The following is a 24606-nucleotide window of genomic DNA, read 5'->3' on the forward strand; positions in this document are numbered from 1 at the left end:
TAGTACTTGACTTACTCTATTACTAGTTGCCTGGGCTAACCAAAATGTTTGTTCTACTTTTAACTCAACCAGCGCCCAAAAGTTGAAAATCTTCTCTTTGAAAAAAAAAAAAACAAAACCCTCATCTGGGGCTGGAGACATTGTACAGCAGGTAGTAGGGCGCTTGCCTTGCGTGCAGCTGACCAGGGTTCAATCCCCGGTCTCTTGTAGGGTCCCCGTGAGCACCAACAGGAGTGATTCCTGAGTGCAGCGCCAGGAGTAATCCCTGAGTACTGCCGGATGTGTCTCAAAAACCAAAATATACAAATCTTTTAAAAAAAACACTCACCTTGTGACTCAGTATTAAACTAGAGTGCCTTGGGGCTGGAGCGATAGCACAGTGGGTAAGGCATTTATTTGCCTTGCACCTGGCCACCCCGGGTTCGATTCCCAGCATCCCATTTGGTTCCCTGAGCACTGCCAGGAGTAATTTCTGAGTGCAGAGCCAGGTGTGACCCAAAAAGCAAAAAAATAAATAAACAAAAATAAAATAGAGCCCCAGGACAGGTGACATGAAACGTGACTGTATCTCTTCCTGTGAAACATCCTGAGCAGGAGGGAGAGAGCGGCCATAAAGGAGGACTCATTTCCCAGCACCCTCACAGCCAGGCTCGCTGACGGACGGTGCCGGAGCACCCGAGGGTCACTCCCTAGCCAAGGGGTCAGTTCCGGACCCCAAAGCGCATGGCAGTGCTGGGAAGGCTGAATCCCATCACCAGGGACGCAGAGCAGGCCGGGGGCAGGGAATGAGGTTCAGCGAAAAACCCAGGGAAGAATCTGGCTCCACCCTGTCCTCGAAGTCTGTCACAGAATCGAATAAGTCATCAAACTTCCAGAACGTTCCGGAGCACTCCACAACTAAGGCAGCACAAGCAGGCCCGGGGAAGGGCTCACGGGGCTGGGACCTACCTTGGAGCTGAGGGAGGCAGACCCCCGGGGCAGGGGCACGATGCCTGGCACCTCTGCTTATGCCGGAACAAGAGAAGGACATCATGCTGGCACTCTGCACCGTCCATCCCTACCCCGGGTTCTGCTCCCCATCACCCCTCCGCACGTAAACAGTGGCCGCAAAATAGAAACTCCGTATTTTTTTTTTTTTTGGCTTTTTGGGTCTCACCCGGGGATACTCAGGGGTTCCTCCTGGCTCTGCACTCAGGAATGACTCCTGGCGGTGCTCGGGGGACCCTATGGGATGCCGGGGATCGAACTCGGGTTGGCCGCGTGCAAGGCAAACGCCCTCCCCGCCGTGATGTCGCTCCAGCCCTGAAACTCCGTATTTCTGATGAACCAATGGATGCATCTGGTTTAAGTCAGCGCAAGAAGAGAAAGGAGTGCTCAGGTATAAAAACGCTTTTAATTGTCACCATGTAACCGGAAATGATAATCTACGACCCACAACTCACGTAAGGAAGGAAACGCTATGGGCTCCGTGGCGTCTGCTGACTGCAGCCCTGAAAGAGGTCGGGCTGGGTCTCCACCCACAGCCGTGCTCACGCAAGAACACAGAGCACAGCTCGCCATACTGCCCGTTTCCAACCTTCCAAAGGCTCAACAGTTATGGGATATTGTTTAAAAAAAAAAAAAGAAAATGAAAAATGCATTTTAAATACAAAAGAAAATGTAAGCCCAATCCATTAAATGCTCATTATTGCTGTTTTGCTTTTTTTTTTTTTTTAAACCAAGCCCTCGTATCGATGTGACAGGTGTCTCCTGGGACTCACTAACTCTGTGGCACCTGCCCGTGCCACGGCTGCGGGCTCACTGCGTTGCCACGCCGGGCTCGTCACGTCTTCCGGAACACCAAGGCCGTCACGCTGCTCCCAGATCGGCCTCCAAAACTGAACTTGGGCGTCGGCAGCTGTTCAAAAAGTTCAAATCCTGCCAGACAAAAAAAATCAAGTTCTTTTATTAGGGCCCGAGTCCCGAGGTGAGAGAAATTTGGGGGTTCCTCACGTCCTTAGAGCCCTGGAAACAGCGGCAGAGGCCCAGGACCGCCCGGAGCTGAGGGGGGGGTCTTGCCCGCAGCGCATGGCCAGTCGCCTGCCACCGGGAGTGGCAAAAACAAAACACGAAACACAGAGTGGTGGAAAACTCTCCTTTCGTGTTGGACTTTTCGATTCTATCGCGTTTTTTCACTTCTTGAACTGAACAAGAATCAGACGAGGCAAGAGAGAAGCTGCGGCTCGTCCTTCACCCCCTAGAACACGTCTCCCCGGCCTGTCTCTGCGCTTCCTCCTGGCACTGTAGGGAAGCCGTGTTTGTTCTCTGTTTTGTTCCTCTGGGGGTCCCACCCCCGACGGAGCTCAGGACTGACTCCTGACTCTGCAATCAAGGAGCCTCTGCACTCAGAGGATCCTACAGGGTGCTGGGGTTTGAACCTGGCACTTGTGTGCAGGACAAATGCCCTCCCCGCTGTACCATCGATCAAGACCCCCAATTTCTCGATTGAACTGGTACTTCTCTTTCTCTCCTCTCACACCTAAGAATACTTCGATCAATAAAAACTATCGGGCTGGAGCGATAGCACAGCAGGGAGGGCGTTTGCCTTGCACGCGGCCGACAGGGGTTCGATGCCCAGCATCTCACAGGGTCCCCTGAGCACCACCAGGAGTGATTCCTGAGTGCACTAGCCAGGAGGAACCCCTGCGCATCGCCGGGTGTGACCCAAAGAAAAAAGCAAAAATAAATAAATAAATAAATAAATAAAAACTATCTTGCTTCACTAAAAAAAAAAAAAAAGAAAGAAAGAAAGAAAAAAGAAACTGCCAGAAAGAGCTTTCCCTCCATCCCACTACTGCTTCCCTCCCACCCTCCCTCCAGGCCTGCCCTCGTCAGCACTCACCCCTGTGCAGGCCTGCGGTGAGCACTGCCCCGGTGCCCTACAGGGATCACCAAGCCACCACACGCACACACACACACACTACCGACAGTTAAACAACGGGAGCATAAAGGTGCGTCTGTGAGGGGCTAGGGAGGCAGGACGTGGGGAGGGCCCACCAGGGTCAGCTCCCCAGGACCCTGGAACCCTGCATGGTCCCCAAGCACCGCCCAGGAGTGACCCCTGAGTGAGTCCTGAGCACAGCCGGGTCTGGCCCCAAAAAAGGGCTGGGGAGGGGGAGGGGTGGAGCGACAGCACAGGGGCAGGTCTGCATGCAGCCAACCAGGGTTCTCCTCGCCAAAACAAAGAACGTGACACGAGGTTTCCAAGGGAAAAATACGCACGGTCCATTTCAGATGGATGAACATTTTCAACTAAGGAAGGGAGCTTCAGAGATGTGGAAAGCCAGGTTCATCCTTTGCTGCGCCCCCCGCCCCCCGCGGGGAGGGGCAGCTCCCACAGGTCACTCTCCCACGCACTCTGCCAGCGTCACGGCCCCCAGGCCAAAGCACCTTCTTGCCCGCCCAGAACAGATCCCTCCCGCTATACAAGGATTTCAGGTGGAAACAGCTTAAACGCGGCCTTAAGCTCTGAAAGTGAACAGAAGTTCAAGGACGAATGTAGCAGCTCTGTTTTCCGCCAAGGTCCAAGCTAAAGTCTGTTCCTCGTGTGCAAAGACAGACGAATGTGTTTTTGCCCGGGGTTCCGGGGGACACCTGCATCTGAAGCCCACAGGGGAGCCCGCCCTCAGTGTAACGGGAGCGTGTGTTAGAACTGGAGCTCAGGAACGGGGAGGAGACGACGGACACGGCCCTCACCAGGAGACAGCTCTAGCATCGGCGTAAAGAAAAGACGATGAGCCACAGGGGTTCCTGCGAAGCCAGAGCCCACCCCTCAGCTCTCCCCATAGCCCCGCCGCCCAGCACTCCCGGGCAGGGTCCCCTGGGACCGGCCTGCCCCTCTCTGGCCAAACAGAGCCCGGCCGTTGGTGATCCGGCACACGCCCAGTGCTCCTCCACACGCCCAGTGCTCCTCCACCCAGCTCAGCTGGAGACCACCGCGGTGCCAGGCCCAGCCGTCGACCCGGAGCTCTGCTCACTCGTCTCCCACCCTGAAAATGTCCCCCGCTCCGTGGGCTGCAGAGCACGCCCTGCCGGGAGCCCTGAGGACCCCCGGGGAACAGCCCACGACCCGGGATGGAGCACAACTGTCAAACAACCAAATCTGAGAATGAGTCTGAAGGGGAAAAAGTAGCACATAAAGAAAGTGCAGATTCTCAAGGTATTTTCCCCAAATGCCCACGTGGATCAGCAGGTAAGACGTTCCTCGCTGCAGCTGGAGAAACGGGGCAGGGGCAGGGGCAGGGCACTCTCCTCGCGTGCTGCAACCCCGGAACTACCCCAGGCACCAAACACGGTCCCCCGAGTCCCGCCAGGCGCGACCTCTGAGCACAAGCAGGAGTCAGCCCTGAGCACCGCCCGGTGCCCAAAATCAGCAACAAAGAGGAAAGCCCAAATGACCAGACCAGGAGATAGGGGATTTGTCGGATTCTCTCAAAGACAGATTACATCCTCATGGAAAAAAATGAAAAGAATTTGACTTTTATTGGCCCATAAATACTGGGTGCTGGAGCAAGAGCACAGCGGGTAGGGCGTTTGCCTTGCACGCGGCCAACCTGGCCGGCCCGAGTTCGATTCCTCCGCCCCTCTCGGAGAGCCCGGCAAGCTACCGAGAGGATCTCGCCCGCACGGCAAAGCCTGGCAAGCCACCGTGATGTATTCGATATGCCAAACACAGTAACAAGTCTCACAACGGAGACGTTACTGGGCCCGTTCGAGCAAATCGATGAACAACGGGAGGACAGTGCTACAGGGCATGAATACTGGCAAAAATACCATTAAGGTTATTAACAGAAAGAAAGAAGGCAAATCCCGCAAGTTTTTTCTTTTCCCAAAAGGACTACTCCAATGCCAAGCGGGGCGGAAAACTCTATTTAATTCCATTTCATCGGAGGGTACGTGTACATTTAAACATAGTGCTTTACCTTGACCGAATTCATTCAGCAACTCCTCCCTGGTCCAGTTGCAGGAGGTGACCAGGAAGAAACCTCCCCCGGCCAGGGCCCGGCCCAGGGCCCTCACATACTGTTGCCTCTTCTCCGCCGCGTTGTCGGGGCTAAGGCTGATGGCATCGAAAGTCCCTTTGTCGATACAAACATGAAATCCGGACAGGTTTGTGGGCAGATTCAAAAAGTCTTCCACCTGTTTGAAAAATCAATGTCTGAGTGAGAACCAGCAATCTCTCCTGGACCGAAGTGACAGCGTGTGAAACGCTATAAATAGGGGTCTCTTCACTCCGACGGATCTTTAATACAAGTATCTTCACTTCAGAGCTACCTGTCCCGCGGGCTTCCCTCCAAGAGCATTAAAGCTGGGACTAGTGAGAGAAACTGACGGCACTTCCTGGGCGCCCCGAATCACAACACTCCTGGCAACGAACCAGAGCCAGGTTACCTTCAAACACCAGCAGCGGGGGCTGGATCGAGTTTAGAAACAGAGCACTGGGGGAAAAGCGACAGCACAGCGGCCCACCCGGGTTCGATCCCCTGCATCCCACACGGTACTGAAGCCCCCTGGCAGTGATGCCCGGGTACAAAGTCAGGAGCAGTGCCGGGTGTGGCCCCAAACAAAAAAGAAACAACAACCAAAACCAGAGCAGTGGTCTTGCACGTGTGAGGCCCTGGGAGTGACCTCTGGGGGCACGAACACACAATTAATAATAAGATTATTGACAAGAAGCCATTTTTGTCCAAATTAAAATCTTTATCATGTTTTTTTTTTTTCTTTATGGATCACACCCTGCGATGCACAGGGGTTACTCCTGGCTCATGCACTCAGGAATTACCCCTGGCAGTGCTCGGGGGACCATAGGGGATGCTGGGAATCGAACCTGGGTTGGCCACGTGCAAGGCAAACGCCCTACCCGCTATGCTATCACTCCAGCTCCTAACATGTTCTTGAAGTGACCAAAAAGTTATCTGGATCTCAAACAGGTAAGGTAAAGGTAAAGGCCCTCCCGTTGATCATCGATTTGCTCGAGCGGGCCCAGTAACATCTCCATTGGAGACTTTGTTGTTACTGTGTCTGGCATATCGAATACGTCGCGGGTAGCTTGCCAGGCTCTGCCGTGCGGGCGAGATACTCTCGGTAGCTTGCCGGGCTCTCCGAGAGGGGCAGAGGAATCGAACTCGGGTCGCCATGTTGGCAGTGTGCAAGGCAAACGCCCTACCGCTGTGCTATCACTCCAGCCCTCAAACAGGTAAGTGGAAGGAAAATAATTTTGAGCTGGGAACAGCAACTGAGAGACCTAAAGTAAAGAGTAGATCGCAAACAAAGTTCGTGACGTGAACCCAGCAGCTACTAGGCAAGCGGCAGGGAGGGCCAACGGGCAAGGCTCAAGAATCAAATGGTGGGGGCTGGAGCGACAGCACAGCGGGGAGGGCGTTTGCCTTGTACGCGGCCGGCCCGGGTTCGATTCCCAGCATCCCCTTGAGTCCCCTGAGCACCGCCAGGAGTACTTCCTGAGTACTGCATGAGCCAAGGGTAACCCCTGTGCATCGCCAGGTGTGACCCAAAACGGGGAAAAAAAAAAAATTAAATGGTGGCTCAAACTAGAACGCTTTAACTAGCAATACCGGCACTTTCTGTTTTCAAGGTGAGACATCCACCTCTGAATAACCTGGTATGTTACAAGCCCTGGAAATGGTGACCTACCTCTGTCACAAACTAGTTACAAAGATTTGAGCCGAACACTCGGCTCCTTTGCAGAACCGTGCCCTCGCTCACGCCCCAGCGGCGAGAAAACAGAGGGAGAGAATGACACATGTCTGAGGAGGAGCTCACACGGGAGCAAAAAACACACATACACACAGGGTAAGAGCGGCATGAGCATAAAGCAACAACGCTGTGTTACTGCGAAAACGGTTTTGTTTCTTCGATTTTGGGGCCACGCCCAGCAGTGCTCAAGGGCGTACTCCTGACGGGGCTCAGGGGACCAGAAGGGGTTCGAAGGAGCGAACCTGACCTTGTCTTGTGCACGGCAAGCGCCCTCCCTATCTCTCCAGCCCCTAAAAACATTACTGAAATCATTTAAAGTTAAATAAAATTAGGGCAGGAGAAACAGTACAAAGACTGAGACGCTCGCCTGGCATGAGCTACTGCTACAAGCCTGGTTCAAACCCTGGGACTGCACCCAGACCCCCGCACCAAGCCAGGGGGGCCCCTTCACACCAAGCCAGAAATAACCCCCGCCAATTAAAAAAATTTTAAAGATAAAAATCAAAACATAGGGGCTGGAGCAATAGCACAGCGGGTAGGGTGTTTGCCTTGCATGTGGCCGATTCCCAGCATCCCATGTGGTCCCCTGAGCACCGCCAGGAGTAACTCCTGAGTGCAGAGCCAGGAGTAACCCCTGTGCATCGCCAGATGTGACCCAAAAAGCCAATAAATAAATAAATAAAAATGAAAAATAAAAATCAAAACACACGATTAATTTGCCAACTCTGAAAAGCGACTCCGAGGGTCTGGCACATAGCACATGTGTTAAGATGCTGACTCCAGTTTGATCCCCAAAACCACCTGCTTCCCAAGCACCAATAATATCCAAGTACAACCAGGTACGGCCCAAACCAGCCCCCTCAGAAAAGCTCTCATCAGGGGCTGGAGCGATAGCACTGTGGGTAGGGCATTTGCCTTGCACACAACCGACCTGGGTTCGATTCTCAGCATCCCATATGGTCCCCTGAGCACTGCCAGGAGTAATCCCTGAGTGCATGAGCCAGGAATAACCCCTGTGCACCACCGGGTGTGACCCAAAAAGGAAAAAAAAAAAAAAAAAGAGCTCTCATCAGAATGAAGCAACTGGAGATGGAGACGGGATATCTGCAAAAGATTGGCCTTGGATCAGACCCCTGGCAACTCCCCCCCCAGTCCCTCCACAAGTGATCCTTGAACATGGAGACAGGAGTAACCCCTGAGAACCACCAGGTGTGGCCCCAAAACCAAAAGGAAAATAATAATCCAGCAATGAGCTCATCTTTATTCACACAAAACTACGTCTATCCATTTTGGGGGTTTGTTTCGGGGTCACACCTGGCGGTGCTCAGGGGCCCGCACCTGCAGAGCACACGCCTAGTCCTTTGCTCTGTCTCCCTCTGCCGCCCCCCACAGAGTGTATCACCAAAACTTCCACTTCTTTATTTACAATGTGGATTTTATGTTTACTTACATTTGAAGGTGTTTTGTTCTCGAGCACCTGCTATGCATGTGTGAGGCCCTCAGTTCAATCCCCGCTACCACACACACACACACACACACACACACACACAGTGCACACTTATTCCACCAATATTTCATAGGTGCCTGTTATATGTGGCCATTTTCTGTTGTTGTTTTTGGACCACACTCAGCGACGCTCAGGGGTGACTCCTGGCAGTGCTCGGGGGACCAAATGGGATGGCAGGGATCAAACCTGGGTCCGCCAAGTGCAAGGCAAATGCCTACCTGCTGTACTATCGCTCCGGCCCCTCCATGTGCCAACTTGTTTGGCCAGGAAAATTAACAAACAGAACAGAGAAAGTCATATGAGACTATACCGCACAGGAAGACACAAGACTACATATTTCAGCAAAACCGCTACACAGAAAATACAAACAAAATAAAGCAGTGTGTAATCAAGAAAATTTTTTTGCAAAAGTAGACAAGAAAGGGGCTGGAGCAATAGCACAGCGGGGAGGGCGTTTGCCTTGCACGCGGCCGACCCAGGTTCGATTCCCAGCATCCCACAGGGTCCCCCGAGCACTGCCAGAAGTGATTCCAGAGTGCAGACAGAGCCAGGCGTGACCCCTGAGCATAGCCAGGTGTGACCCAAAAACCAAAAAAAAAAGGTATATGAGCGAAGAGCTAAGGGAACAAGCCGGAAGGGGCAACAACAGCCTAAGCAAAAGACAGACAGACGGACAGAACAGGACAGTTGGCCACATCTCAGGAGCAGGAAGCTAGTTCCAAGATGCCAGAGCAAGTTAATACATCTTTTTTTCTTTTTCTTTTTTTTTTTTGCTTTCTGGGTCACACCCGGCGATGTTCCGGGGTTATTCCTGGCTCTGCACTCAGGAGTTACCCCTGGCAGTGCTCGGGGGACCATATGGGACGCCGGGGATCGAACCCGGGTCAGCCACGTGCAGGGCAAATGCCCTACCTGCTGTGCTATCACTCCAGCCCCCGCAAGTTAATACATCCTTAAAGCATTTAAACTTAACAACTTTTATTATAAGTAAAAACAAGTTCCGGTAATAGTTACCTTCAATGTAATGTTCGCTAACCCTTCTTTCTCTATGATACTTCCAGACAGTCGTATTGCAGATGGGGAGTAATCAATTCCAGTGATATTAGAGAAACCACATTTTGCCTGGAGACAAAAGAAATAATTTTCTACTTCCGCTTTAGAGTGTTTTAATATAATCTTCTGCATATGAAATAAGACTGGGACAACTTTATTTATTTGAATAGATCAGGTGACATATGCTAGCCAGTAACTTGCAATGCTTCAATTTTATTGTCGAAGCCAAGTAGAAACTTAAAGTTCAAATTTATATGTGACAATTCATTTGCTTTTATAGTATTTTATTTCTCCTTCAAAAAGAAACTGACTTTCTCAAAGAAATGAGAATATATGTACACGATTTCTGCCCTAAAGCAGAAAAAAGTATTAACATCTGATACACTCTAATTCACATAAAACCTAATAAATTTTACTTAACGTAATTAAGTTATATGAATAGATTAAGTCTTGGCCATTGACTTAATCTATTCATATAACTCATTACTCATATAATTCATATAATGGCCAAGACCCAGAGACTATAAAACCCAGATCCCGGAAGAGAACAGCGCAGAGTCTCCTGCCCCCGTGCCTGGCTGTCCTCGACGGGGCCCCTTGGAGGGGGGCGGGTTGAGTTTCCCTCCCAACCCCGAGCAGAGCCCCGGCAGTCGAAGACCTCCAGAACCAGCCACAACCATGCTGAGACCACTCTCCACACGCATGAAGGTACTGGCAGAGGAACACAGGCATGCGGGTCCCGGGGCTGAGATCTCCAAGCCTGCTCGGATCGGGGCTGAGCATCCTCCACCCAGATCCTCCAAATTCCAGTAGGCGGGGGTCACACCCACCAACTGTCCCCGGCACCGTGTAATCCCATCAACGGCCAAGACCCAGAGACCATAAAACCCAGATCCCGGAAGCGACATCTTATTATCTCATTCTTACTTTGGACAACCCGGCAGGCTACCGAATGTGCCCTGCCCGCACAGCAGAGTCTGGCAAACTCCCCGTGGCGTACCCAATATGCCAAACACCAGTAACAATGACGGGTCTCATTCTCCTAACCCTGAAAGAGCCTTGAATATGGCACTTTTTAAAATCTTAGGGCTAGGATGAAGGAGACGTTACTGGTGCCTGCTCGAGGCAATCGACGAACAATAGTATGATCGTGATCGTGAATAGATTAAGTGTATGTGTAGAAGGTCAAAGTTTTTCCTCCATAAATTTTTTTTCCTTCAGTGTAATTATAAATTACTCCAATCTCTACCCACTGACTGATTATCAGACTGTTGTTTCTGAAACATCTCATGCCTTCCAAGGAACTTTTATTGAAAACGTGTGCAGTGGGGCCGGTGTGATGGTACAGCGGGGAGGGCGTTTGCCTTGCGTGCAGCCAACCCGGGTTCGATCTCTGGCATGTCACAGGGTCCCCTGAGCACTGCCAGGAGTGATTCCTGAGTGCAGAGCCGGGAGGCACCCCTGAGCACTGCTGGGTGTGGGTCCCTCCAAAGAAATGTGTGCAGTAAGAAGCGGGAGGTTAAACTGCGCCCCCATCACTGAAGCTCACTGACCCCCCAAAATGGACCTGAGCCATGGAAGAGCTGGGCCTGTGGCAAAAAAGGCTCTGGTCATCCCTCCCACCCCAACACCAGGGCCCCTGTCCGTCTTGTGGTCACACCTGGACAGCCTCCAACTTACAAAGCATGCACTCCAGCCCACGAAGCTCTCACCTGGGCCTGGGTGTGCGTGTCTGTGTGTCTGTGTGTGCGTGTGTGTGTGTGTGTGTGTGTGTGTTCAGGCCATTTGGGCTCTGGTGTATGTGTGTGCGTGTGATTAGGCCATATGGCCGGTGCTCAGGGCCTGGGCCTTCGTGTGCATGTGTGTGTGTGTGTGTGTGTGTGTGTGTGTGTGTGTGTGTGTGTTCAGGTCAGATGGCCAGTGCTCAGGGCTGATTCCTGGCTCAGTGCTCAGAGATCACTCCTGGTGGGGACTGGGGGACCATAGAGGGTACCCGGGACTGAACTTGGAGCAGCAGCATGCAAAGCAAGCACCCGACACGTTGTACTGTCACTCCAGTCCCCCTAAGGAACATTTTTAAACCAATCAGGTCTAAGCACTTTCAAAGGAAAGCTGCAAGTGTCACACCACTGACATCCCTTCGCGATCTCCACCGTTTCCACCCAGTGCCTTCCTGCAGGCCTCACCCCCTTCCCACGCCACCCTGACCGCCGTGGGCTTTTGACCCTGAATCACAGGCTGACTCCGAAGTCAAGTAACACAGTCACGGCGCCCGCTGCCCCCTGGCTTCTCCTCCTGCTGAATCTGGGTATCTCCCATTCCTTCTCCTCCGTCGGCCGTCTGGTCGGTTCTCTTCCAGAGCAGACTTTTCTCCCAACTTTTTCTCAGTTCCTTTCTCCAGCAGATCTAGATCCTGGGATGAATCTACTAGCTGCCTCCTACCAGCCCCTCTTGCCAGACTATGTCTGTCTATTCTTCAGGGGAACTGATTAAGGAATGTTTTCGATTTCAAGGACAATCTCCTGAAGTCCCAAACTATCTCTGACATTTTTCATGCTCAATCTCTGGCACGCACTGAAAAATAAGCAGTCACTCAAGGAAATAACAGACGACTGAAAACCAAAGGAATTCCAGAAAACTAACACCGGGAAACCTCCTAGAGACCAGGGCGCCTGCCGTGCATGCAGCCGACCTGGGTTCCGTTTCTGGCGCCCTATTTAGTCCCCGTAAGCAACTCAAGAAGTGACCCCCGGGTGCAGAGTGAGGATTAAGCCCTAAGCACCACCAGGTGTATCCCCCAGACGAAACAGAAGAGTAAGAAACCCTCCTACCGGAAACCCAAATAAAACCACCACCAGGGCGGGAGAGAGAGGCCAGGGGAAGGTGGTTTGAGTCCCAGCACCAGGAAAACAACCCAACCCAAACATGCACAGACACATAACAGAAATGTGAAAGTCAATACATTAGCAAGTCAACACAAAAACAACAAATCACTGGGAAGAAATCTAAAAAAAGATGTAAACTCCCTAGAGAGAAAATCAAGAACACAGAGAAAGAGGGGAGCGTGGTGGTGGATTCCGGACCCAATAACGGGGAAAGGAAACCCTCCTGGAATTGAGCCCTAAGTCCGACAGAAGCAGAAGCAAAATCTCAGGGTGCTTTTCTTTGGGGTGGGGGACCGCACCCGGCAACGCTCAGGGGTTACTGTTGGCGGTGCTGGGGGGGTTGGATTATGGGATGCCGGGGATCGAACCTGAGTCGGCTGCCTGCACAACTGCTCCAGCCTCATCAGGATGTTTTGTGGGTTTTTTTTCTTCCTAAAATGTCATGATTCTAACTATCTAACTCTAAGAAAAACTCTTTAAAAATAAAAAATAAAACCAGGCCACACAATTGGCCTGGACATGGCGAGAACTAGAGGACATGGCGCTGGGAGAGGCTGGCCAGAGGAAGGCACTGAATGACAGCACCCGACGTGGGGTGCATGCACGGCAAGGGGGGAACAGGGCCCCAAGCAACAGGAGGAGGACGGACCCACACGACTGAACTGGGGGGAGGCGGGGGGAGGGGCAGCAGGGCCCTTGGGAGGCAGCTGTGCTCACCGCCACACCCCCAGTTAAGTGGGGGGCCCCTGGGGAGGGACAGGAGCACACGAGTGATGGGTGGAGTGTTGAAACCAGGGGTACCCAGGAGACCATCGCTAAGAGCATAGGACATCCCAGAGCCCCAGCCAGTCAGCAAGTGAAAGGTGTAATCATTCTAAGCCGTGTTTTATCAAGCAAAAATAAAATCCAGGGGGCCTGGAGAGACACAAGTGGCGGAGCACTGGCCTTACAACCTACTACATCCGGTGAACCCCCCAGGCCCAGATCTGGATGCCCCACCAGGAGGTGACCTCTGAGCACAGAGCCTGCGGGCATCTCTGAGCACCGCCCAGTGTGGCACAAAAGCCCCAGATCAATACAACTCCAGGCGGGGAGACAGCGAACAGGCTGGAGCACAGGCTCTGCACATGGGGTGCCGGGTCAGATCCGAGCCCGTGCTCTGGCTCGTGTTACGTGCCCCCCCCATCTGTCCCCCCAAGATCAGGACAGCGAGGCCCTGGCACAGGAGGAGCAGACAGGAAGGACCAGAAGAGAGGTTTCCAGAAGCGCTCAGACAGCTCCCCTTCCTGGCTCTGACGCCCGCGGGCAAGAAGGAGCGTCCCAGAAGTGGTGGGCGTCATCTGCATCTCGAGGGGAAGGAAGCCTGAACTCAAACTCCCGTCATCTGCAACAGGTGAAGAGGGAAGCAGGAAACCAAACTTCTAGAGACTCTAGACAATCCCAAAGAAAAGCATCTTTGCAGATCCCGTAGGTAGATTTCCTCCTCCTGGTCTTAAAGGCGCTTGCCTTGGGTGCAACCGACCCGGGCCAATCCCTGGTTCCACACAGGCTCTGGGGGCAGCTGGGAGTAGAGTAGCCTTGAGCAACACAGCCAGGGGTAACTCTTGAGCACAGCTGGGTCGAGCCCAAAGGCAAACAAACAAGAAGATCAGCCCGAGAGCCGAAAACACACAGGACAATACACCCGGCATCTTTCGCACAGAGAAGGGGGTAAAACCACGTCATAACAACGCATTCCAGTGACGATGGCTGGGACTTCTACACCGATGAGGGAGGTGGCCAGGTGATAAGGCTGTGAAGCAACTGAAATTCTCAGGCTGCCAATACAAGTACCAACTAGCACAGCCAGCGTGAAAGACAGCTGGGCACGACTCACAACACCGGAAACAGCCCAAAGGCCCTTTGGCTGTTTTGCTGGCTCGATTCGCTGATGGGGGAGCTTGATGGTAACACTTGATGGTAACTCACCGAGCCATAGCCCAGGTGCTCCAATGTAAGCGTCCTACACTTCTGCAGTTCGGAAAAGTTTGTGACAAATTCCTGTGTCACACGTGGTCTGGTTCCTGGGGAGCCCCATATACTGTGTTCCGGGGGCCACACAGTGATGGGGGGGGCCAGGGACAGGATCTTGCACGCAGCACTGCGACCTCTGCAGGAGGACCAGGTGCCCCTTGGTGCGTCTCACACACGCAGGTCTCAGGCCAACACCAGGGCCAAGGAGCATGTCCTGTCAGGCCCCATGTGGCCAAAGACTACCCAAGCCACCCTGGGGTGCTGGGGCCCTCCTGGGCTATGTACCCAACAGTACTCGGGGGTCTCCAGGGCTATACCCAGCAGAGCCCGGGGTCTCCAGGCTGCTCCCAGGGACATTCGGGGACGGCATGGAGCTGGGGAGCCTAGTGGTCTGGCCACACGTGCCCTCAATCCCAGTGCCATGTCCGTGGCCCCTCCTCAAACACTTTCACGGCTCCCAACAACCTACACGTCAGACCCTGAGCCAGAGGTGACCCTGCCCTAACACGACCTTCCTCTCTGGCGGTCCCCCACGTGCACTTTGCACACCAACTCACTGACACACTTCCAGGCCACTGCCTGCCAAGCTGCTCCAACCTTCCTGCCTCGACTCAGCGTCTCCCCTTCCTGAAACTCGACAGCCCCGCTCACCACACCTGCCCCTCAGTCTACCCCCGACGCAGCTGCGGACTCCTCAGGACCCCTCCTTGGTCAAAATTCACCACGGTCGGTATTTTTCGGTATTTCTGTGACCACACGCGGGCCCCCGTGTGCACTCCAGGTGCTCTGCAGTGCTGGGCTCAAACCCAGCTGGAACACACCAGGCGAGCACCTTCGCTCTATACCATCTCCCGGGCGCTGTTTGCCTAGTTACGTCAGTCTGTTCTCGACAACACCACAAACAACTCAAGTACAAGTTCTAAAGTTTCATGTTGCCAGATCCCGGCATGAAGCTTGGCACGGGGAGGCAGTCACATTTTTTTTTGGAACTCTATGTCTGCAGGCTGGAAAGACAGTACAGTGAGGAGGGTGCCTGCCATGTAAGCAGCTGGCCAGGGTTTGATTGCCGGCACCCCTAGCACAGAGCCGGGAGTCAGGCGTCGCCCCCAAAAAACAAACTTCAAAAATACACGCATGCCAAGTGTATGATCTATATCCGACTGGAAGGAACAGAAAACATCTTTGTCATAAAGCTGTTTTGAGTTCGGAACAAGAAACGAGTAAAACAGGTCACCTAATTTAGGGGCAGGAATGTGGTTCAACAGTGAAGTTGATGTCTTGCATGCAGCACCCGGGGATTCGATTCTCAGGACAGGGAGTACAGGGCCACGGGGGGAGGGGAGTCAGAGAAACAGAGAGAGAAAGAGAGACAGAGACAGAGGGAGGAAAGGAGAGGGGGAAAGGGGGGAGGGAGGGAGAAAAAGAGAGAGAGAGAGAGAGAGAGAGAGAGAGAGAGAGAGAGAGAGAGAGAGAGAGATCATCTCATCAAAACCTTTAAGAACTGGGCCAGAGCAATAGCACAGCGGTTCAATCCCTGGCATCCCATATGGTCCCTCAAGCCAGGAGTAACCCCTGAGCATCACTGGGTGTGACCCAAAAAGCCAAAATACAAACAAACAAACAAAAAAACCCTTTAAGAACTAACCCCAGGGGCTGGAGCAATAGCACAGCAGGCAGGGTATTGGCCTTGCATGCGGTTGACCTGGGTTCAATGCCCAGCATCCCATATGGTCCCCCGAGCACCGACAGGAGTAATTCCTGAGTCCAGAGCCAGGAGTAAACCCTGAGCATCACTGGGTATGACCCCAAAAGTAAAAAAAAAAAAGTCTTTAAGAACTAAACCCAGAAAATGACACTTATGCAGGAACCAGGACTCTTATTCCCAACCGCGTGGCCGCTTAGACATCTTATATATGAAGTGGTCACTGGAAAGTAAATTCTCCAACGTTTCTCCCTGAAAATCAGGCTTAACTCTTTTACAAACCACAACACCGAACAGGAAAGAGAGAACAAAAGGGAATGCCCTGCCACAGAGGCAGGGTGGGATGGGGATGGAATGGGGGGTGGGAGGGATACTGGGATCCGTGGTGGTGGGAAATGGTTACTGGTGGAGGGAAGGGTAATCAAAATAAATAAATAAATTTAATTAAAAAAATAATAATAAAAAAAAAGAAAGAAAATGAGGGGCTGGAGCAATAGCACAGCGGGGAGGGCGTTTGCCTTGCACGCGGCCGACCCGGGTTCGATTCCCAGCATCCCATATGGTCCCCTGAGCACCGCCAGGGGTAATTCCTGAGCAGAGCGCCAGGAATAACCCCCGTGCATTGCCGGGTGTGACCCAAAAAGAAAAAAAAAATGAGCAGCTTACTCACTGTGAAAGCTATTCCTGAGAGCCAGCTATGCTCAGACCTCCAGACTTTTTCTTGGTTCTTTCCCACAGTCCCCAAAAGTCTCCCTTTAGCACCTGTGACTTCCCATCGTGGTATGATTACTTGGATATTTCTCTTTTGACTTTTAGACCCTTGTGCAAGGCAAGCATTTTGCCCACTGTACATACTGTCTCTCCAACCCCCAATTACTTGAATATTTGAGACTTGCCACTTAGTATTTTCAGTGGCAAGATTTCTTTTTAATTTTTTTAATTTCACTTTGCAATTTGGTTGTATCACTAGAATATTAAAAGTACCAACAAGTTCCACCAGGAAAACACCGTTTCCAGTTCCAATATCAAGCACTGCAGCGTCCAACGGAATCTTGGCTTTTTGCATCCACCTTATTAGTCGCTGCATACTCTCTTCTCCAAACCTATGAGAGAGAAATCAATGAGTCCAATAACGAAGAAGTTACAGAGCAAAGTCACAATCATATTCCACACAAAGCAGTTCTTCCAGAGTCCCAATTATCTTTCATGAAAGTATGAAATAATATCGGGGGGAGCTGGAAAAATAGTATACAGGCAAGTAAATAGTGAAAAATAGTAAAAGGGTCCCTTTTCCAACCAAGGTTCAATCCCTGGCACCCCGTATGGTTCCCTGAGGTCCACCAGAAGTAATTCCTAAGTGCAGAGCTAGGAGTAACCCTTGAATATCCTGGGTGTGAACCAAAAACAAACCAACAAAAAGAAATAAAATTTGGTGGAGAGACAGTCCAGCTAGTAAAGCTGGACATAACTGACCCCTAGAGCCCACTAGGAGTGAGCCAGGAGAAAGCCCGAGCACTCCCGGCTGTGGTCCAAGAACAACAACAAAAAAAAAGTAGCACATATGACTGTTTAAGTTTCATTTCTGTTATCAAAATGACACCCCCCCAGAAAGAATAACTTGGGGGTATGGTGCCGCCAGCAGGTCAATGTGTACCTGTGAGGCGAGTGCATCAGCAGCCTGATGGCGCCTTCAGACTTCCAGATACCCCAAAATTGCTGCTGTGCCTTTGGCCAGACCCCAAAAACTTGGGGCAAAGTTTACCAAGAAAGTAAATGGCCAAAAGTTAGGTATGTGGGAGACACACCCACAAACCACCTCCGGCTCAGCTATATAATTGGAGGCATGGCCTCTCTGGTTCCTGATCGAACTGCTTAACGGCCATCATCCCAGAGACTCAGAAACGAATCTCGGAACCCAAAGGCTTTTGGCAAAAATGCATCCTGTGTCTGCAGTAGGTTACTGACGCTGGGCCACTCCAGGTGGGAATAGGTTTCATGTCTTGGCCTGTTCCCCCTGGCGGCCTGGTGACCGCCATCCTCAGAGGTCACTGGACAGTCAGGTTTGGGCCTGCAGTGACAAGACACGCAGGGCCTTACCAGATGGGAGTAGAACTGGCCCTTTCCTCCCCATCCCAGCGAGACCCCCGAGTCGCCGCCTACAAACGGCCTCTCTGGCTCCTGATCAAGCTGATTAACGGCCACGATCCCAGGGACTCAGAAACAAATCTCGAAACCCAGCGGCTTTTGGCAGAAATGCGTCTGGACCACATACAAGGTGGCCGCCGCCTCAGAGCTTATAGGAAAGCCAGGTATGAGTCGGCGGTGAGGGGGCAACTGCAGTCTCATGGGAAGAGGGGCGGTACCAGCTTGTCTCTCACGCCCTTCCGAGGTCACGAGTTGCCCCCCATGAGTGGCTCTCCAGCACGGCCATGGCTCCAGAGGCAAAAGGATTCAGTCCAGAGCCCAGCAGCTTGCGGCAGAAAAGTGAATGAACCATGCGTTAAACCCTGGAAGCAAGGTGGCTGCCGCCTCAGAGCTTATAGGAAAGCCAGGAATGAGCCGGCGGTGACGGGGCAACTGCAGTCTCATGGGAAAGGGGGTGGTACCGGCTCGTCCTTCATGCCCTACCGAGCTCACGAGTTGCCCCCCACAAGTGGCTCTCCGGCACAGCCACAACACCAGACGCACAGAAACCAATCTCATAATTATCTGGCTCTTTGCAGAAATCCAAAATCATTATATGATTCTCGTAACCAGCTATAGAAAACAAAGTATTTCACAATGGCTTTTCAGCAATTCTGATTGTTGGGGGGGAAATTCTAAACAATAATGGTGCATCTTTTGTCAAAATGATGAATGTAATCAATGTAGAGAAAAGTTAAGTAGAAATCATCTGCCTCACAGGCATTTGGAGGGGTGGGAGGAGGGGTATACTGGGGTTCTTGGCGGTGAAAAATGAGTACTGGTGAAGGGAAAGGTGTCTGATCATTGTATGACAGAGACTTAAACCTGAAAGCTTTGTAACTTTTCCCACAGTGATTCAATAAATAAATATAAGGGAAGAAAACCTCATAAGGCCAGTCTGTTGCCTATTTATTTCTATAAAACAGCATTAACATGTATACATATCAGCTCCTCAAAATTTTATGCTTATTGAAAAATGACTATAGGATGAAAAAAAACTTCCTAATACTCTCCTAAAATTTAAACCTGAACTATTAAAAAAAAGAGAAGAGAGCTACTAATAATCTACCAAAATCAGAATCAGTCCAAGGTTTCTAAGACTGTTGGGCTTCCTTTGAGGCAAGCACTCAGAAGACTCATGTGTGGGGTTAGCGGGCAGGGCGCTGGCTGTGAGTCAGGCAGCAGACCTGCTTAGATCCCTGACGCCTCAAACTGCTCCCCGGAAGCACCCCAGGAGCGATCTCTAAGCTCAGAGCCTGAAGGCAGTGCTGAGGACTGTGGCGCGTGGTCCCAAAACCAAACAGTAAAATCAAGTAGGGACCAGAAAATGTACAGTGGAGAAGGCCTTGCACCCGAGCACCCCACACGGTCCCCCTAGCACTGCCAGGAGTGATCCCTAAAGAGCAGAGTCAGGAGTAAGCTTTGGGAGCGGCCCTCTCCAAAAAAATGAATTAAAAAAAAGATCCATGGCTGGAGCAACAGCACAGAGGCCAGAGCGCTTGTCTTGTACACAGCTGGACCCAGGCTGCATCCCCGGCATCCCATACAGCCCCCGGGTACTGCCAGGAGTGATTCCTGAGTCCAAAGCAAGCGAAGTAGCCCTGAGCATCATCAGCGTGGTCGAAAACCCAAAATAATAAAAATAAAGAAAAAAGAGAAAGATCCGGGGCTGGAGAGACAGCACAGCGGGTAGGGCATCTGCCTTGCATGCGGCTGACCCGGGTTCGATTCCCAGCATCCCATATGGTCCCCTGAGCACCGCCAGGAGAGACTCCTGAGTGCAGAGCCAGGAGTCACCCCTGTGCATCGCCAGGTGTGACCCCCAAAAAAATTTAAAAATAAATAAATAAAAGAAAGATCCACATGTGCTTCCCATATATGTGTGTGTGTGTATATATATATATATATATATATATATATTTGTCTAACTCACCAGATTTCTCCGCAGTCTCCATACTCTTGGAAGGTCTCCAGCTCTCGCTCATAGACAGAATCCCAGCTAGTTAAGAAGCCAAAGGCAAAGCAAGAATCTGGGATTAGACTTCATGAAGAATCGCACATGGCATTTCTAACACATTACAGGGATGCTCAAGAAAGATGTTTAAAACATGTTCATCAGGGGCTGGAGCGACAGCAGATTGGGTCGGGCGTTTTTGCCTTGCACGCGGCCGAACCAGGCCGACCCGGGTTCGATTCCCAGCATCCCATATGGTCCCCCGAGCACCGCCAGGAGTAATTCCTGAGTGCATGAACCAGGAGAAACCCTGTGCATCGCCGGGTGTGACCTCAAAAAGCAAAGAATAAAATAAAACATTGTTCATCAGCTGGAGCGATAGTACAGCAGCGACTGCATTTGTCTTGCATGGAGGAATGTTGGTCCCACCCCCGGCATCCCATAGGGTCCCAGAGCCCGCACTGTGCAGTCGGGCATGGCCCCCAAACCAAAATAAATTTTTTTCCTTTTTGGGTCACACCGGGCAATGTACAGGGGTGACTCCTGGCTCTGCACTTAGGAATTACCCCTAGCAGTGCTCAGGGGACCATAGAGGATGCTGGGAATGGAACACGGGTTGGCCGAGTGCAAGGCAAACGCCCTCCCTGCTGTGCTCTCACTCCAGCCCCACCAAAATAATTTTCAAAAAAAGCTTTAAAAATACGACTCGAGGCTGAGAGCAATAGCATAGAGGGTAGGGCATTTGCCTTGCACGCGGCCGACCCGGGTTCGATTCCCAGCATCCCATATGGTCCCCTGAGCACCACCAGGAGTGATTCCTGAGTGCAGAGCCAGGAGGAACCCCTGTGCATCGCCGGGTGTGACCCAAAAAAGCAAAAAAAAAAAAAAAAACGACTCTTGGGCCAGAGCAATAGGTAGGACGTTTGCCTGACACGAGGCAGCACTGGGTTCGATTCCCAGCAACCCATAGGGTCCCCCGAGCACCACCAGGAGTGACCCCTGAGCATCTCCAGGTGTGACCCCCCCCAAAAAAAAAAAACGAGTCTTCTATTAAGTGCCCTGGGCTCTGGGGCTCCGACGGTCCCACCGCACCGGCCCAGATCAGCTCGGCCCAGCCCGGGGCGGACCCCCGCCCGCTGTAGGGGGCGACGCCCCGATTTACGCCCCCCTCCCCTTCACTAGCCCCCCCTGAGACGCCCCCACCGACGCTCCTGCACCCGCGAGGGGCACCCCCGGGCCTCTCCGGCGGGGAGGGGTCCTGGGCCCGCCCCGCACCCCGCGAGCCTGGGCACGCGCCCCTCCCTGGCAAGGCCGCCCCGCGACCCCCGGGCTGCAGCCCCCCGCCCCCCCGGCCCGCTCCCCACCCCCCGCCGCCCAGCCCAGCCCAGGCCCCGCCGCACTCACTGCTCTCGGGTCCCCAGCGCCGACGGGGCAAAGCCGTCCCCGCCAGGGCTGCCGTCCCGGGAGCGCGCCGCGACCCCCGAGACCCCGCCGCCGCCGCCGCCGCAGCCCGCGCTCATGCCGCCCCGCGCCCGCACGGCGCGACCCCGCCATAGAGGCGCGGCAGGGCAGAGCGGCCGCGCGGCGGGCGCCGCTAGGCCGCGGGAGGCCGCCTCTCGACTGCTCTCAGCCGGGCCGGCGGCCGCGTGGGCGGTGGGGGGCGAAGTCTGGCTCCCTGCGGGACTCTCGCCGCCGCTGCCCCCGACCCCTGCGGCCGGCGGTCCTCGGCTACCGCCGCTCCATTCGGGACAACTTGTCGGGGACCGTTCCTGGCATGGCCTTTTGTTTTTAAAACACTTTGTTTATTTTGGGGTCACACCTAGCGATGCACAGGGGTTACTTCTGGCTCTGCACTCAGGAATCACCCCTGGCGGTGCTCAGGGGACCCTATGGGATGCTGGGTATCGAACCCGGGTCGGCCGCGTGCAAGGCAAATGCCCTACCGGCTGTGCGTTATTGCTCCAGACCCTTGACCTTTTGGAAAAAGGTTGGCGGTGGGGTGGCCACACTGAGTACTTGATGCAGAAGCCTCCCTGCCTGGACTCCCAGACCGTCTGGCCGAAGGGAGCGAGAGTGGACAGTCAGCCGGAGTAGTTGGCCTCGTATGTGGTGGCTGGGATGCTGCCTTAAAAACCCCTGGATGGGGCCCGAGCTAGAGAGCTTGAACACGCCGACCCGGGTTTGAAGCACACACCCTACGGGGTCCCCGGAGCCCTGCTAGGTGTGGTCCCTTAACGCAAAGCCAGGAGTAAGCCCTTGAGCATCACTGGGGGTGGCCCAAAAAAACCATATAATGGGGGGGACATTAAATATATAAAATGGGGGAAGCTTTGGGGTGGTGACAGGCTGTACTAACAGGAGGCCTGGGTTTGATCCCAGGAACCACCTGCCCCCCACCCCAGTACACTGGACGTGGCCCCCAAGCTTTGTCTTTTTGTTACATGCAGTCACTGTCACTGCTGTCCTCCCGTTGTTCATCGATTTGCTCAAGCAGACACCAGTAACATCTCACAACAAATTGTGAGACTTGTTGTTACTGTGTTTGGCATATTGAATACGTCACGGGTAGCTTGCCAGGCTCTGCCGTGCAGGCGAGATACCCTCGGTAGCTTTCCGGGCTCTCCGAGAGGGTTGGAGGAATCGAACTCGGGTCGGCCATATTGGCCGCTTGCAAGGCAAACGCCCTACCTGCTGTGCTATCGCTCCAACCCCTCATGCAGTGCAGGTGCTAAAGCCCTTGTCTTGCATGCCGCCTACCCAGCTTTGATCCCTGGCACTTGAACCCAGCTAGCAGTGACCTCTGAGCACAGCAGCGTTGATGCCAATAAAGAATATATGAAGAGAATAAATTCGAATTTATTAAGATTTATTTAAATCATTTATTAATCACTGTCACTGCCCTCCCGTTGTTCATCAATTTGCTCGAGTGGGCCCAGTAGCATCACTGTTGTGAGACTTGTTGTTACTGTGTCTGGCATATTTGAATACGTCACGGAGAGCTTGCCAGGCTTTGCCGTGTGAGCGAGATACTCTCGGTAGCTTGACAGGCTCTCTGAGAGGGGCGGACGAATTGAACCCGGGTTGGTCAGATTGGCCGCGTGCAAGGCCCTACCCATGTGAGCTTCGGCAGCACATATACTAAAATTGGAACGATACAGAGAAGATTAGCATGGCCCTGTGCAAGGATGACATGCAAATTCGTGAAGCATTCCATTTATTAATATTTATTATTATTATTATTGCACAGCAGTAGGGCGTTTGCCTTGCACACAGCCAGCCCAACCCACCCGAGTTCAATTCCTCCGTCCCTCTCGGAGAGCCCGGCAAGCTACAGAGAGTATCTCGCCCGTACGGCAAAGCCTGGCAAGCTCCCCGTGTCATATTCAATATGCCAAACACAGTAACAAGACTCACGATGGAGACGTTACTGGGCCCGCTAGAGCAAATCGATCAGCAATGGGAAGACAGTGACAATGACTTACCAATAAAGAAATATATGAAGAGAAGAAATTAGGGTCATAGGACCTCCCCCCAAATCCCCAAATCCGGTGATCACCTTGATAAGAGCATTGTAAGAGGTTGCTGAGAGACTAAAGGCCAGGAAGCTCCTCTCTGGGCGGGTGCCTGGCCCCCTCCAAAACTCCCCCACAGCAGCCCCCCAAAACACGCATTCTGGCGTGTTCTGTAAAACCGTTCCAGGTCAGTGAACCAGAGACCCATCGGACTTCAGGTCTGGCTGGCTTCCTGGGGTGGATCTGCAGTCTTAACAGCCCAGAATTGATGGGCAAGGGTCTGGGGGCACGGGTCCCCAGGGCAGCTCAGCTCCGGGCCCCTGGCAGGGCTAGCCTGCCAAGAGACAGGACGGTCTCCTAGGTCACTGCTCTGTTGACAGAATCCAGCGAGTCCCCGAGGAAAGGAAGGAGCGTCAGCGGCTCCCTGCCCGGCTCGGCTCGCAGAACCCGGGCTGGGCAGAGCTCAGCGCAGCCGCTGGCCCGCGAGGCGTGAGCTCCGAACCCGGGGCCGCCGGAGGGACCCCGGGTAGCGATTAGAGAACTCTAGCAAGAGCGTAAGTAACTTTGTTGCAGAGCAATAAAGACACCGGATGCTGCGGTCAATTAGCGTTGCCCGGGGCAACGGGCTGCTTTGATCTCCGCTAGACTCGAGGGGGGGGGCTGGAGAGAGCCGGAATGCGCCGGGCGGGGCTTGCCGGGGTAGGTTCTGATTAAGGAGCTCCCGACCCCCACGTTCCCGGGTCTGGCGTGTCACCCACCCCGATGTCCTGCGCTGCGTGGGCAGCCCGGGAACTGACGTTAGGAGGGAGTTCTGTGCGGGGCGCCGGGGACGGGGGGAGGTGGACACGCTGATTTCGAGGTCCCACTCTGGTACCAGGGTGACTCGGGCAGTTTGGGCCTACCAGGCTGAGCCGGGAGCCTCGGGTCACTCCAGCAATTGGGGCAGGTGGAGCCAGGCTCTGACCCTGCTCGCCAGCCGCGGGGGAGCTGGGCGGAGCCAAGGCGCATGGCCCCGCCTACCGGGGGCCGGCCCAGGAGGCGGG

The 24606-nt window shown here is 53.3% G+C and overlaps 1 protein-coding gene and 1 non-coding gene across 2 annotated transcripts; one reads left to right on the top strand and one right to left on the bottom strand.

Moving 5' to 3' along the window:
• Positions 1-1684: 1684 nt before the first annotated feature.
• On the bottom strand, positions 1685-21617 carry EEF1AKMT2 (EEF1A lysine methyltransferase 2). The gene is made up of 6 exons (XM_056106665.1): positions 21456-21617; positions 20031-20096; positions 16902-17016; positions 9275-9382; positions 4962-5178; positions 1685-1917 (listed from the first exon to the last, which is right to left on the bottom strand). Exons 1-6 carry the CDS (start codon positions 21569-21571, stop codon positions 1823-1825), a joined length of 717 nt encoding a protein of 238 aa, XP_055962640.1. The 5' UTR covers positions 21572-21617; the 3' UTR covers positions 1685-1822.
• Positions 21618-23167: 1550 nt separating this feature from the next.
• On the top strand, positions 23168-23271 carry LOC130015997 (U6 spliceosomal RNA). Its single transcript, XR_008791204.1, has one exon. It is a non-coding gene; the product is annotated as a U6 spliceosomal RNA (small nuclear RNA).
• Positions 23272-24606: the final 1335 nt, after the last annotated feature.

Source organism: Sorex fumeus, unplaced genomic scaffold, assembly GCF_029834395.1.
Source record: "Sorex fumeus unplaced genomic scaffold, SorFum_2.1 ptg000142l, whole genome shotgun sequence".
Lineage (NCBI taxonomy): Eukaryota > Metazoa > Chordata > Mammalia > Eulipotyphla > Soricidae > Sorex > Sorex fumeus.